The sequence below is a fragment of the Pongo abelii genome, chromosome 16 (genome assembly GCF_028885655.2).
Source record: "Pongo abelii isolate AG06213 chromosome 16, NHGRI_mPonAbe1-v2.0_pri, whole genome shotgun sequence".
Lineage (NCBI taxonomy): Eukaryota > Metazoa > Chordata > Mammalia > Primates > Hominidae > Pongo > Pongo abelii.
The window spans coordinates 43,970,339-43,984,984 of NC_072001.2; the positions used below are offsets into that span (position 1 = coordinate 43,970,339).

The 14,646-nt window shown below is 41.0% G+C and overlaps 1 protein-coding gene across 3 annotated transcripts in view; it reads right to left on the minus strand.

Annotated features, from left to right (window-relative positions):
• The window catches only part of INO80 (INO80 complex ATPase subunit), a 137,294-nt gene that overhangs the window by 85,029 nt on the left and 37,619 nt on the right, over window positions 1–14,646 (minus strand). For all 3 annotated transcript variants that reach the window (XM_063716583.1, XM_024232717.3, XM_024232718.3), the window contains exons 10-14: window positions 10,350–10,545; window positions 9,408–9,475; window positions 7,819–8,028; window positions 6,456–6,536; window positions 5,559–5,654 (exon numbers count right to left, since the gene is read on the minus strand). In XM_063716583.1, coding sequence (XP_063572653.1) covers window positions 5,559–5,654; window positions 6,456–6,536; window positions 7,819–8,028; window positions 9,408–9,475; window positions 10,350–10,545 — 651 coding nt within the window. The remainder of the gene's footprint in view (window positions 1–5,558; window positions 5,655–6,455; window positions 6,537–7,818; window positions 8,029–9,407; window positions 9,476–10,349; window positions 10,546–14,646) is intronic.

Here is a 14,646-nt window from a genome sequence, read left to right on the forward strand (position 1 = left end):
AATGGACAAATCCATAATCATGGTGTTTTAATATACCACTCTCAGTCAGTGACAGAATAGGCAGACGAATCAGTAAAGACATGAAAGAGCTGACAACTTAACAAACTTTGACCTAAATCAACATATATGCAACACTGCAATGAATAAGGGCAGAATACCTATAATTTTCCAATAGACAGTGGACATATAAAAACTGACAATATGCTGAGACATAAAAACAAGGGTTCAACAAATTTCAAAGCATTAAAGTCATAAAAAGTTTCTTTTACCAATGTGAATTTAAGGTATCAATAACAAACAAGACATCTAGACAATCCTCCACTGTTTGAAAATTATGAATTACACTTTTTTTTTTTTTTAAAGAGATAGTGTCTCGCCCTGTTGCCTAGGCTGGAGTACAGTGGTATGATCATAGCTCAATGTAGCCTTGAACTCCAGGGCTCAAGTGATCATCCCACCTAGAAATACACTTTTAAATAACCCATGGATCAAAAATGAACTTGCAATGGAAGTTAGAGATTATGATGAAGTGAAAGATAATGTATATATGACACATCAAACCTTTGGATGGCTAAAGTCATGCTCAGAAAGCAATGAGTATCCTTAAATGTACATCTATTAGAAGCTGAAAATCAATACTCTAAGCTCCATCTCAAGACATCAGATAAAGAAAAAAGCTGGCTGGGCATGGTGGCTAACGTCTGTAATCCCAGCAGTTTGAGAGGCCAAGGTAGCAGGATCGCTTGAGCTCAGGAATTCAAGACCAGCCTGGCCAACGTGGGGAAACTCAGCCTCTACTAAAAATACAGAAATTCACCGGGCATGGTGGCAGGCTCCTGTAGTCCCAGTTACACGGGAGCTTGAGGCAGAAGAACTGCTTGAACCCGGAGGAGGCAGAGGTTGCAGTGAGCCAAGATCATGTCACTGCACTCCAGCCTGGGAAACAGAGCGAGACACTGTCTAAAAAAAAGGTAGAAAAAGAGTGCAGTGTGGGGCTATGTTCCAATACATATGACTTTCAACTTTGTATGTCACATTCTATGAAAATTTATTTTTTTATCAATAATTTTAAAATGTAAAAACTATTCTTAGTTTACAGCCATTCAAAAACAGGTAGCAGGCCGGGCACGGTGACTCATGCCTGTAATCCTAGCACTTTGGGAGGCAGAGGCGGGCAGATCACCTGAAGTCAGGAGTTCAAGACCAGCCTGGCTAACATGGTAAAACTCTGTCTCTACCAAAAATACAAAACTTAGCTGGGTGTGGTGGTACACCCCTGTAGTCCCAGCTACTCGGGAGGCTGAGGCAGAATTGCTTGAACCTGGGAGGCGGAGGTTGCAGTGAGCCAAGATCGCGCCACTGCACTCCAGCCTGGGCGACAGAGCAAGACTCTGTGTCATAAAACAAAAAACAAAACACAAAAAAAAACAGGTGGCAGATTCCTTAATAAGTAGAATTACCATATGACCTAGCAATTCTACTCATAGGTACATACCCAAAAGAAGTGAAAACAGTAAAAGTGTTCAAACAAAAACTTGCAAAGGAATGTTCATAGCAGTACTACTCACAACAGCCAAAAGGTGGAAACAACCCAAATATTCATCAATAGATGAATGGATGAACAAAATGTGATATATATACACAATGGAATATTACTCAGCCATATAAAGGAATAAAGCACTGATACATGCTATAATATGGACGAAGCTTGAAAACTTTATACTCAGTAAAAGAAGCCAGACAGAAACGGCATTCACAAAGTGTTCAGAATAAGCAAATCCAGCCACAGGAGTCGAATTTGTGGTTGCCAGAGGCTACAGCACAAGGTGAATAGAACGTGATTGCTTAGTGGGTAAAGGCCTTCTGTTTGGGCTGATGAAAAAGTTATGAAACTAGACAGCAGTGACGGTTACACAAGATTGTGAATGTACCTAATGCTACTACATTGTACTTTTTTTTTTTTTTGAGACAGAGTTGCGCTCTTGTTGCCCAGGCTGGAGTGCAATGGCACAATCTCAGCTCACCACAACCTCCGCCTCCTGGGTTCAAGCGATTCTCCTGCCTCAGCCTCCCGAGTAGCTGGGATTACAGGAATGTGCCACCATGCCCAGCTAATTTTGTATTTTTAGTAGAGATGAGGTTTCTCCACATTGGTTAGGCTGGTTTAGAACTCCCGACCTCAGGTGACCCCCCCCGCCTCAGCCTCCCGAAGTGCTGGGATTACAGGCGTGGGCCACCGCACCCGGCCCATTTTTTTATAAGCTTGGTCTGCAGGCATGCACTACCATGTCCAACTAACTTAAATTTTTTGTAGAGACAAGGTCTATGTTGGCAAGGCTGTTCTTGAACTTCTGGACTCAAGTGATCTTCCCACCTTGGCCTCCCAAAGTACTGGGATTACAGGCATGACCCACCAGGCCCAGCTCATTTTTAAATAGTTAAAATGGTAAATACTATGTTCTATGTATTTTGTCACAATAAAAAATATATTGGGGCACTAGGAAAAAAAAAATCAAGCCAACTGCAGTGGCTCATGCCTATAATTCCAGCACTTTAAGAGGCCAGGGTGGGATGACTGTGTGAGGACAGGAGTTAGAGACCACCCTTGGCAACATAGCAAGACGTCTCCACAAAATTAAAAAAAAAAATTAGCAGGGTGTGGCGCTGCATGCCTGTAGTCCTAGCTACTTGGGAGGCTGATGTGGGAGAATGGCTTGAGGTGGAGTTCAGGGCTGTGGTGAGCTATGATCACGTCTAGGCACTCTACCTTGGGAGACAGAAGGAGAAAATGTCTCTAAGAAAAAAAAAAAAAAGCAAAGAAAAAAAATCAAAAGAGATGGCAACACCCACAGGGTATATAACCCTAAATTAGAATATCAAAAGAAAGTTCAACATGCAAATGATAGCTCTGTTTCAGGCACACTTATAAAGTCAAAGGAAAGGTATCAATGACACTAGTAATATCACACTGCCATCTATCAGCCACTGGAAGAGCTACTGAAAACTTAAGTGGTTTGGTGAAAAATTTTAAGACCTTTTATTTTTCTTTTTTTCTTTTTGAGATGGATTCTCACTCTGTCGCCCAGGCTGGAGTGCAGTGGCATGATCGCGGCTCACTGCAAACTCTGCCCCGCCAGGTGCAAGCGATTCTCCTGCCTCAGCCTCCCGAATAGCTGGGATTATAGGCGCCCGCCACAACACCTGGCTAATTTTTGTATTTTTAGTAGAGACGGGGTTTCACCATCTTGGCCAGGCTGGTCTTGAACTCCTGACCTCATGATCCACCCACTTCGGCTTCCTAAAGTGCTGAGATTACAGGCGTGAGCCACCATGCCCGGCCAAGACATTTTATTTTTCAATATCTGCATTGTTCAATATACACTAAACATTATATGAAAAAAAGCAGAAAAAGATGGTGATCACCATTCCACAAGACAAACAATTTAAGAGAAAATACTCAACAAACTGCGTTAGAATGATCTCATCATCATCTCAGCAAGATGAAAATGAGTCAGTCAAGTTAAAAGCTATATATCCTAATACTCCTTATACAGTTTCTACATCTACAATTTATCCACAAAATGGGACCACAGCCATAAAGCTGCCTCAAAGTGGGAAATCCCAGACAATTTCCTATTCCATACAAAGCACAAGCCAGAAAAATACCTGCCTCACATTTCTACCCTATCCCATGCTCCTCAAACTACATGAAACCCATCACTATTACAGAGACCCAAAATCACAGAGATCATGTCAACATATTTTGATATATAATCTCCAAAATACTATCCTAACTGTGCAACTTCATTATCATATTCCTTTAGGGACAGAACACATATTTAATTCATTTTCAATTCTTTTAAATTGCAAACAATAAATCCTATTCATTCTTTCTTAAATCCCTCCAACTTTTCATAACTAAACAGCTGTTTAAATCTAATCAATGTCTTGCCCAATGGATGCCAAATACTTCCCTGCTGATCACCCCCTACCTCAACCTGAATTCTTTTCCTCTGAATTAATTAAATCGATGTTCACATTATCTACCTTAGACATTATAAGCTGGACTAAGACTAGAGATCAGACTTTAGAGTATTAAGAAAATGAACTGGCTGGGTTTGGTGGCTCATGCCTGTAATCCCAGGACTTTGGGAGGCTGAGGCGGAAGGATGACTACAGGCCAGGAGTTCAAGACCAGCCTGGGCAACATAGTGAGACCTGCCTCTACTAAAAAAGCAAAATGGGCTGGATGGAGTGGCTCATGCCTGTAATCTCAGCACTTCAGGAGGCTGACGTGGGTGGATCACCTGAGGTCGGGAGTTCGAGACCAGCCTGACCAACATGGTCAGTAGAGAAACCCTGTCTCTACTAAAAATACAAAATTAGCCGGGCATGGTAGCACATGCCTGTAATCCCAGCTACTTGGGAGGCTGAGGCAGAAGAATCGCTTCAACCCTGGAGGCAAAGGTTGCAGTGAGCAGAGTTCGCACCATTACACTCTAGCCTGGGCAACAAGAGCAAAACTCTGATTAAAAAAAAAACAAAAACAAAAAAACGGCTGTGTGCGGTGGCTCATGCCTGTAATCCTTGCGTTTTCGGAGGCCAAGGCATGTGGATCACCTGAGGTCAAGAGTTTGAGACCAGCCTGGACAACACGGTGAAACCCTGTCTCTATTAAAAATACAAAACAATTAGCTGGGCATAGTGACAGACACCTGTAATCCCAGTTACTCAGGAGGCTGAGGCAGGAGAATTGCTTGAACCTGGGAGATGGAGGTTGCAGTGAGCCAAGATTGCGCCACTGCACTCAGCCTCGGCGACAGAGCGAGACTCCATCTCAAAACGAAAACAAAAACAAAAACAAAACATGTATTAAAAAAAGAAATGAATTATTTACAATAGATTTGAATGAAAAGAGCAATGCCATAAATGATAGGATGTGTACTGACGGTATGATTTGTCAAAATCTATGTTAAACCAAACAAGGTAGATGTTTTCTATTATGGATGGCAGTTTGACCAGGAGTATCATTTCATCAGGCTAAATGCAATATGCACTCATTGTTCCCAGCGGTAAGTTTTATAGTGATTATATGCAAGTTATTTTGGAACAATGTATGAGATATTTTTATTTTTGTGACGGAAGGAGTCTTGCTCTGTCACCCTGGATGGAGTGCAGCGGTGCATTCTCAGCTTGCTGCCACCTCCCCTCGCCCCCTCACCCCCCGGCCCTGCCCCGTTCAAGCGATTCTCCTGCCTCAGCCTACTGAGTAGCTGGGACTACAGACACATGGCACCATGCCCGGCTAATTTTCTTTTTTTTTTTTTTTGTATTTTTAGTAGAGACGGGGTTTCACCATGTTAGCCAGGATGATCTCGACTTCCTGACCTCGTGATCCACCCACCTCAACCTCCTAAAGTGCTGAGATTACAAGTGTGAGCCCCCAAGTCCGGCCAAAATTTAGAACTATTATGAGTAATTAGTAGGGCAAGAAAAGGAGAGTCAAAAAGTTTATTTTAAAGAGCAATACATGTTTTGGTATTTGGACTGATATTTACCTTAAATTTAGGAACAAATCTAGTAAACTCCTGGTGCCAATTGTTAAGTGTAGACGCAGGTGAAATTATTAAGAAAGGTCCCCAAATGTTCTCTCTCTGCAACAGAAAAACCCAGTCAGCCAACTACAGGAAAAGGGAAGGTATTTAATTCAAAATTGTAATTAATGACAAGAACAATCTAAGAATAGGAAACAAATAAGAGAAACAGCTGAGTAAATCCCAAATCTGCACATTCAATAGTAATATCCTATGTTAATAATAAGAACATAAAGACACACCTTGAGAAAAAAATGGCAAGCAACTATTTCCTCTTCTGACCTCTTATAGGTCTTATCCACAAAGCATTTATGACACACTGACTTGTATGTATTGTTTTCTACTATACTAGTTATCATGACAATCTTATAGTTATTTAATAGGTATAGAGCTTTTGCTTTTTTTTCAGTTTTACACATTTTTAAAATTTAATTCTTATAAAATTCCTATAAAGTAGATAATGTCTCCATAGAAGAGGAAGAGGAAGAGGAAACTAAGCCTCAGAGAGTTAAGCTGAAAAAGAGGCTAAATTGCCCAAGTTTACACTGGTAATAAGAGTAGAGCTGAAATGTTAGGAAAGGTGTTCTGATCTAACTATATTGCCCTTGCCACTACACTGGTGGTAATCAATGCAGAGTGGAAAGGAGTGTCTCAAAATCACATGCTCAAAAATTGTCCTAAACCTCTTAAAAACCAAAAAGTTATAAAATACTGTCCCCTTATAAAGCTCTGAGGCAAGAATCCACTCCCACTATCTTGGAATGCTACACAGCTTAGCATAGTGCTTTTAAGTGGCTGATTTTCAACAGAAATTACCCTAAATTCTAGAGAAATGAAGATAGAAAGATTGCATCTACTCACCTCAGCCAGATGGGCCAGAAGGGCAATGCTCTGTACTGTTTTACCAAGGCCCATTTCATCAGCAAGAATGCCATTAATACCCTGGGGAAAAAAAATACATGGTCAACACCTCATGCATTTCATCAAATAAAGTTCAACCTATTACCAAAAAGAACAACCAAGATAACAGGCTTGTTTAAAGAGAAGTGACTAGAGATACTCAGCCTCAGCACTTTTACCCACTGCTATAGTAATTGCTTTTGCCAATGCTACAGCTACAACTATGAACCATGATACATGAGACAGGGCAAGGCCAGTTTGTTAGCTAATACAACCCAGACACAAAAGCAATTAGATTTACCAAGTCCATATAAGACAAACCATAAGAAATACACAAATATTCTCCAGTAGGATCTCCAGGTTAGAAAAAAAAAAAGACATCAGCTGGGCGCAGTGGCTCATGCCTGTCCCGGCACTTTGGGAGGCCGAGGCAGGTATATCGCATGAGCCCAGGAGTTTGAGACTAGTCTGGGCAACATGGAGACACCCCGTTTCTACAAAAAATACAAAAATTAGCCAGGCGTGGTGTAATATGTCTGTAGTCCCAGCTATTCTGGGGGCTGAGGCAGGAAGATCACTTGAGCCCAGGAGTTTAAGGCTACAGTGAGCCATAAATGCACCACTGCGCTTCAGCCTGGGTGACAGAGTAAGATCCTGTCTCAAAAAGAAAGAGAAACAGAGACATCCTTCTGCCTCTTGTCAAAGGATATAGCTTTTTATTTTTTAATAAATCTACATTAATTTATTTTTTATTATACTTTAAGTTCTAGGGTACATGTGCACAACGTGCAGGTTTGTTACATATGTATACACGTGCCATGTTGGTGTGCTGCACCCATTAACTCGTCATTTACATTAGGTATTTCTCCTAATGCTATCCCTCCCCAGGATATAGCTTTTTAAAAGGGTAAAATCTAAAACATGATCTTGTACTCATTTTTTTTTGAGACGGAGTTTTGCTCTTGTTGCTCAGGCTAGAGTGCAATGGCGCCATCTTGGCTCACCGCAATCTCCGCCTCCCAGGTTCAAATGATTCTCCTGCCTCAGCCTCCCAAGTAGCTGGGATCACAGGCATGCACCACCACGCCAGGCTAATTTTGTATTTTTTTTTTTTTTAGTAGAGATGGGGTTTCACCATGTTGGTCAGGCTGGTCTCGAACTCCCAACCTCAGGTGATCCGCCCGCCTTGGCCTCCCAAAGTGCTGGAATTACAGGTATGAGCCACCACGCCCAGCCAGATCTTGTACTCATTTCACAATCACACTGAACAAATGACTTTAGGAAAAGAGATAATAAAAGAGAATGACACAGTTCTAAAATTCACCTGTTCATAGAGATTGGCCAACCAATTCATGCCTTTCAGTTGATAACCTTTCAATTTGCCATTAAAAATTGTGGGCTGTGGAATATCCTCACCAGCCCGGATAGATGGGTTAGCCAGGCTATAACTCTCCCCAAACCCAGTGCCAGACTTGTTTGCTGCCCGTAGGGCAGCTGCTCGACTTTCTTTTGCATCTTCATCAAATGATCTTGTCTGGAAAGTAAAAAAATAAAAAATAAAAAATAAAAAAAAAGAGAAAAAATATTACATGCAAATAAAACTCAAGATAACAATATATCTACCCTGTGCTAAGAAAAATAATTGGAATAAAATTTCTCATAATCTGATAATATAACGTAGTATCATATGACATCATTTCTATAAAACATATTACTAATATTATTTAATGTAACAATTATATTAGAAATTGGGGAAGGTCACATTCGTCTATCCTTGACTTACACTCTGTCAATGTTAAATAGGGGCTCCTAGGCAGTATATTAAAAACAGCAATTTTTTTACTTAATTCAACCTGATTGTAGTTTCTTTCTGATTTTGTTAAACATCACTATATCATACATAACAAAGAGCTTGGGCCAGGCGCAGTGGCTCACGCCTGTAATCCCAGCACTTTGGGAGGCCAAGGCAGGCGGATCACGAGGTCAGGAGATCGAGACCATCCTGGCCAACATGGTGAAACCCCGTCTCTAGTAAAATAAAAAAAATTAGCTGGGTGTGGTGGTGCGCACCTGTAGTCCCAGCTACTCAGGAGAGTGACAAAGCAAGACTCCCGTCTCAAAAAAAAAAAAAAAAAAAAAAAAAAAAAAAAGAATAAATAAATAAATAAATAACAAAGACCAAGTTACTACTTAAGTGAAAGAAGGCATTAAATAACGAAGCAGTTTTTTGATACCATGATATGGCTCTCTTAACAAGCCAAGAGTGTGGTCTTTTTCTTTTTTTTTTTGAGATGGAGTCTTGCTCTGTCGCCCAGGCTGGAGTGCAGTGGCGCAATTTCGGCTCACTGCAAGCTCTGCCTCCCGGGTTCACGCCATTCTCCGCCTCAACCTCCTGAGTAGCTGGGACTACAGGCGCCCGCCACCACACCCGGCTAATTTTTTGTATTTTAGTAGAGATGGGGTTTCACCGTGTTAGCCTGGATGGTCTCGATCTCATGACCTCGTGATCCACCCACCTCAGCCTCCCAAAGTGCTGGGATTACAGGCGTGAGCCACCACGCCCGGTGAGTATGGTCTTTTTCATTAAACATCTATGATACATTTCATACTATATTGCCCATGATTACTCAAGAGAAAAAAAAAATACAAACTGTTCTAACTTGAAATTAACACATTGCTAAAACTAGAAAACTGAATATTCGTTTTTCTGCCTTTCTTCTAGTATCCCTACTATTCTAAAGTCAAAGAGACCCAGCTCCACACCCTACACACAGTTACTCACACACATATACACAAGCTAGTCTATGCTTTTAATTGCAAATGTGATTAAGACTAAAGGAAGACCACCTAAGTAAAAGCTTGTGGGGTATTTCCAGGGCCAATTACAGTAAACCTTTCTATCTGAAGACTTACCCGAGCTTGGTGAATATGGTAAGCATTTTCAGCATTCTTCAGGGCCTGGGCTTTAAAATGGTTACTATCTGAAAAGGAAAATTTATGGATTATCACATTTTATCAACTGATCTTGTTCTAAAATACAATTAACACCAATATATGTGGATCCCTGATTCCCTCATTCTACTTATCCCTGGGTTCACGGAGAGTGGGGGAAGAGAAAGGCTAAATTCTCAGAGGTAAGAAGCTGGAAATGCAATGGAGGTGGAGGACTGCCATGGTCTCCAGTAGCCAAAGCAAGCTCACAAAAAACATCACAGCACTGCCTCTCAGTATTGGGGTTTCTTCTACCAAATAATACCAAGCTACAACAATCAAGACAATCAGGATTCAAAATTTTAATATATTTATGATAGGTGAAACTATTTTAACAGGAGAAATACAGACATATTTAAACCCCAAGATACTATAAAGCAGTTACAATCTCTACTATTTCTAGCTCAACACAATCTTAATCAGCATTCTCCATGAAATTCCTCTCAAACTTCATCCCAATTCCTCCCTCTCCTTGTGATCACATAAAGACAACTGAACAGTTGCTTTCTCGTGCTTAAATAAACAAGAATCGTATTATGTGAGAGATGTTTTCCTCTGCTGAAACACAGTTCAGTTCTACTGAACTCTGATTGCAATACCTGTTATTTCTACTAACAAATCACAACAAAAATATTCCCAAACTTGCAAGATCATATAACCACAACCCTTCCTATTCAAATTCTTTAATAAATGGTTTTATACTTCTGTTACAGAAACACACTTTCCCTACTCCAGTACAATAAATCTCTCTTTTCTGGTAAATTACCTATGAATCAATAAAAATTTTGCAAGAATTAATGTATATAACCTTTAGACATAAAAAATAAGAGGTAGCCTTCCTCTAAGTCCTGACTGAGGACGCACCATAATCCTCCTGTGTGATGTTAACTACCACTCCTCCACCTATATCGATTTGTCTCTGTGTAGAACTGTCTTCCAGTTTCCTTAGGATTTCTTCCTGGATACCATCATGACCCATATCTCGTTTGCGACTCATGAAATGGGCATACAACTCCGTCTGGGTAATTAAGAAGTTGAGTTTTCGCTGTTGCCTCTTGGCCTAAAGAGGGAAAAAAGTGAAAACAGAGCCAAATTATCAATGATATCCAAGAAGCAGTCCAGAATTCACCACTTATATTTGCATACAATTCCTTTACCAATTGTTTACTTTTAAAAATGTAAACATCAATGATAAACAATTTTAATTTAGCCAAGTCAGTGGCACTAAAAGCAATGAATAAATTTCTTTTCCTTTTTCAGACAGAGTCTCAGCTGGTCACATGGGCTGGAGTATAGTGGCACGATCTTGACTCACTTGCAACCTCCGCCTCCCAGGTTCAAGCTAGTCTTGTACCTCAGCCTCCAGAGTAGCTGGGATTACAGGTGAGCACCACTAAACTCGGCTAATTTTTATTACTAGTAAAGACAGGGTTTCACCATGTTGGCCAGGCTGGTCTCGAACTCAGGTGATCCAATGGCCTCAGCATCCCAAAGTGCTGGGATTACAGGTATGAGCCACCACACCTGGCGCAATGAGTAACTTTCATTCATAATCTGCTAGTAACAAGTGTTTTGCTCTCCTTTATACTGTGAATCTTTTCTCTATTAGGCTTCTGACTGAAATGTTTCTTTCTTACATTACTTTTCTATGGTAGCACTGAGACAACAACTAAATTCAAACAGTATATTCCATTTTATAACCTGAATGGTGGATACATGTCTATATAGCTTTATTATTTTTGAAAATGTACACGTCAGAAACTTTTCTTTTTTTTGAGACAAGTCTAACTGTGTTGGCCAGGCTGGAGTGCAATGGCACGATCTGAGCCTCACCATAACCTCTGCCTCCCAGGTTCAAGTGATTCTCCTGCCTCGCTCTCCCGAGTAGCTGGGACTACAGGCGTCCACTACAATGCCCGGCTAATTTTTGTATTTTTTTTTTGGTGGCGGGGTGGGTGGGGGACAGAGTCTCCCTCTGTCGCCCAGGCTGGAGTGCAGTGGTGTGATCTTGGCTAACTGCAAGCACTGCCTCCTGGGTTCATGCCATTCTCCTGTCTCAGCCTCCTGAGTAGCTGGGACGACAGGCGCCTGCCAACATGCCCAGCTAATTTTTTGTATTTTTAGTAGAGATGGGGTTTCACTACATTAGCCAGGATGGTCTCAATCTCCTGACCTCATGATCCGCCCGCCTGGCCTCCCAAAGTGCTGGGATTAAAGGCGTGAGCCACCACGCCCCAGCCTGTATTGTTGTATTTTTTTAGTAGAGACGGTTTTCACCATATTGACCAGGCTGGTCTCGAACTCCTGACCTCAGGTGATCGGCCCACATTCAGCCTCACAAAGTGTTGGAATTATAGGTGTGAGCCACTGCACCCAGCCAGCCACCACACCGGCCCTAAAACTCTTACCACCAAAAGTCAAAATAACTGACAAAGAGCTATAAATTATTCTGAAAGCCAATACAATAGGTATATGAAATTAACAGGTTAATGGAAGGAAGAAAATACTCCCCAAAACAATCTATAGGAAGGAACAAAATACTCCCCAACACAATCTGTATTTTTTAGCCAGGCATGGTGGCTCATGCCTGTAATCCCGGCACTTTGGGAGACCAATGCTGGCGGATCACCTGAGGTCAGGAGTTCGAGATCAGCCTGGTCAACATGGAGAAACCCTGTCTCTGATAAAAATACAAAAATTAGCCGGGCGTGGTGGCAGTCGCCTGTAATCCCAGCTACTTAGGAGGCTGAGGCAGGAGAATAGCTTGAACCCAGGAGGAAAGGTTGCAGTGAGCTGAGGTCACACCACTGCACTTCAGACTGGGTGACAGAGCAAGACTCTGTCTCAAAACAAAACAAAACCCAACAACCTATATTTCATCTGTGATAATAATAGCTACAAAAAACGAATATAGACTGAATACACATATACGTGCAAACTTTCTTTTTTTTTTTAATGTGAGAAGGCTAAATTAAAAGGGCCTTTCAGGTGGACTGCTTGATCTCAGGAGTTTGAGACCAGACTGGGCAACATGGCAAAACCTTGTTTCTACAAAAAATACAAAAATTTGCCAGGCATGGTAGCATGTACCTGCAGTCCCAGCTACACTGGAAGCTGAGGCAGGAGGACTGCTTGAGCCTAAGAGATTGATGCTGCACTGAGCCAAGATCATGCCACTGCGCTCCAGCCTGGGTGACAGAGTAAGATATCACTTTTTTTCTTTTTTAAGTGCCTCTACTCTAAAATAACCTAAGAAAAATAATCATTGTGTCAATAAATAAAATCATTCCTAAGATAAACAATAAAATGAAAACATAATCCAAAATATCAAATTACATGGAACACAGAACACAGTATAAGTAGCATATTAAAGCGTCATTGTTTTGTTTTCTTTTTCTTTTTTTTGAGACGGAGTCTCGCTCTCTCGCCCTGGCTGGAGTGCAGTCATGCAATCTCGGCTCACTGCAACCTCCACCTCCCCAGTTCAAGCGATTCTGCTGTCTCAGCCTCCCAAGTAGCTAGGACTACAGGTGTATGCCACCACACCCAGCTAATTTTTTGTATTTTTAGTAAAGACAGGGTTTCACTGTGTTAGCCAGGATGGTCTCGATCTCCCGACCTCTTTGTCTGCCCACCTCGGCCTCCCAAAGTGCTGGGATTACATGCGTGAGCCACCGCGCCCAGCCTTGTTTGCTTTATCTTTTTTTTTTTTTTTCCAAAAAAGAACATTATTGGTCCAAGAGTCATTATTTTGAATTATTTCATAATAAAATTCATAAAATATACTTGATTTATCCTTGATCCACTCTCCCAAAAGAAAAACAATAAAATAGGGAATACAGCAAAAAAAAAAAAAAACCCAAAAGGCTGAAAGTATATTTTATAAAGCAGTAATCTACATAAAATTATCCTGTCTCTTTAAAGATTTATAGCACTTGAGCCAGATCCAAAATAGAAGAAAACTTGAGAAAGAGAGTGAGAGAAAATTAAGTTTTTGTCTTAATGAATGTTCATGTTTCAAACCTAAAGTGCTATCAAGAAAATCTTTGTTTTTTTCTGAAGAGATGGTATCTTACTCTGTCACCCAGGCTGGAGGCAGTAGCAAGAACACAGCTCACTGCGCCTCAACATCCCAGGCTCAAGCAATACTCCCACCTCAGCCTCCAAAGTAACTGGGACTATAGGCATGTGCCACTACACCTGTCTAATTTTTCTACTGTTTATATATACGAAGTATCACTATGTTGCCCACACTGGTCTTGAACTCCTGGATTCTAGCGATCCTCCCGCCTCTGCCTTTCTGCTAGGATTATGGGCAGGAGCCAATACACTCAGCCTAAGGAAAACTTTCTAAAGTAAAACAATTAAGAAAAAGAATAACATCTTTTTTTTTTTTGAGATGGATTCTTCCTCTGTCGCCCAGGCTGGAGTGTAGTGGCACGATCTCGGCTCACTGCAACCTCCACCTCCTGGGTTCAGGCAATTCTCTGCCTCAGTCTCCCGAGTAGCTGAGATTACAGGTGCCTGCCACCATGCCCGGCTAATTTTTGTATTTTTAGTAGAGACGGGGTTTCACCATGTTGGCCAAGCTGGTCTTGAACCCCTGACCTTGTGATCTACCCAACTCAGCCTCCCAAAGTGCTGAGATTACAGACGTGAGCCACCACGCCCGGCCAAGAATAACATCTTTAACCTTAAAGAAGTTTACTACCATATGATTAAATGAACGAAGTAGATTAAGAAAACAGAAAGGATATGTCAAAATTTTATTTCAAAAGTTCAAAGAAAAAGATGCATAAGTCAGCATAACCATCAGTTAGCTATCAACATAACTAAGAATCTAGGTCTCACAAATCTAGAATATAGGCCAAGTTGCCTGCAAAACTTCAAGATCTGTGGCTAACTCTCAAATGACTTTAAATTCTCTGAGTTAAGAATTCCCAACAGCATCAAATGTTTACTAACTTGATAATATGATTACCTTGCATGCAAATATACAAATTAACCAGGAGACTTAAGAGAACTGAGCAAAATGCATCTTCATTCTCCAAGTCATGATAAAATAAGGGAAGATCAAGAGCTCAGAAGAGGCTCCAAAGCTCTACTTTGACATGAGTTACTACATATACCTGAAAGAAAACATTATCCAATCCACTAATTC